The sequence below is a fragment of the Penaeus monodon genome, chromosome 23 (assembly GCF_015228065.2).
Source record: "Penaeus monodon isolate SGIC_2016 chromosome 23, NSTDA_Pmon_1, whole genome shotgun sequence".
Lineage (NCBI taxonomy): Eukaryota > Metazoa > Arthropoda > Malacostraca > Decapoda > Penaeidae > Penaeus > Penaeus monodon.
Window position 1 is genome coordinate 37,363,179 of NC_051408.1, and position 898 is coordinate 37,364,076.

Sequence of the window (898 nt, forward strand, 5' to 3'; positions counted from 1 at the left end):
TCTATAGTGAAACATGAAGTATTGGCAACTCTCACCAGATCTGCCACAGTCCGAGCAAGACACGAGTTCCTCGGGTTCGCCAGTCTTCTTGTTCAGTGCCGCGTCTCCAAGGCAGAAGTCGCAATAAGGGCTTGGCTGAGCTCTGCCCTTCTCTTGGAGAGGTTTGGGGGATTTTGAATATTGCTGTTTGAAAAATGGAAGTAAGAATGTTGTTGATTTTCTATCACATTGTCTTTCTAAATACACAATATGATTATCATTATGTAATTCCTTGAACATCTAATATGGTTACTGAATACTTAATCAATTATTAACCTATTTAATCTAAGTAACATAAAAAATTCTATATTCACAATGTTTGATCCTTTAATTTTTTTTTAGATTAAAATGAACAAAGATAATTCATTACAAGTCTCTCATTCAACACAAATTTTACTTAAGTATGCAAATGCTTGAATTACCATAATACTTTAATTTCATATTTCTTTGCCTTTAATAAAAGGATATATAAGGATATACTAACCCTAAAATATCTAAAAAATATTACTACAGCTAAGTTCAATTCAAAGCCAATGCCAAGAAAAATAAAAGAACAGTTGAAGAGACACCAGACAAGACCACTTGAAGTCATACCATTGACCAAGACAGAACTGCTTTCCCTCTGCGTGTACATACCTGTTGGTCTGACTCATGGCCACCAAGCCTTGCTGGGCTCGCCTCCCTCATCACCTCAGGTACAACTGGTGTCGTGCCACTTACAGGTATCAGTCCTGAAGGAGAGCCACTGGACCAGCCTGCATTGCTGCCCTTGCTCCCGCGACTGTTTGCCGATCCGCCTCCGTTTCCTGCCGACGTAGCTGGAACACCCCCACCACCCCCTCCCCCCCCGCTAGATCGT

The 898-nt window shown here is 40.6% G+C and overlaps 1 protein-coding gene across 1 annotated transcript in view; it reads right to left on the bottom strand.

Annotated features, from left to right (window-relative positions):
• The window catches only part of LOC119588233 (zinc finger protein ubi-d4 B-like), a gene marked incomplete in the record, with an annotated part of 40,143 nt that overhangs the window by 10,271 nt on the left and 28,974 nt on the right, over nt 1-898 (bottom strand). The window contains 2 exon segments of the mRNA XM_037936932.1: nt 36-183; nt 676-889. Coding sequence (XP_037792860.1) covers nt 36-183; nt 676-889 — 362 coding nt within the window.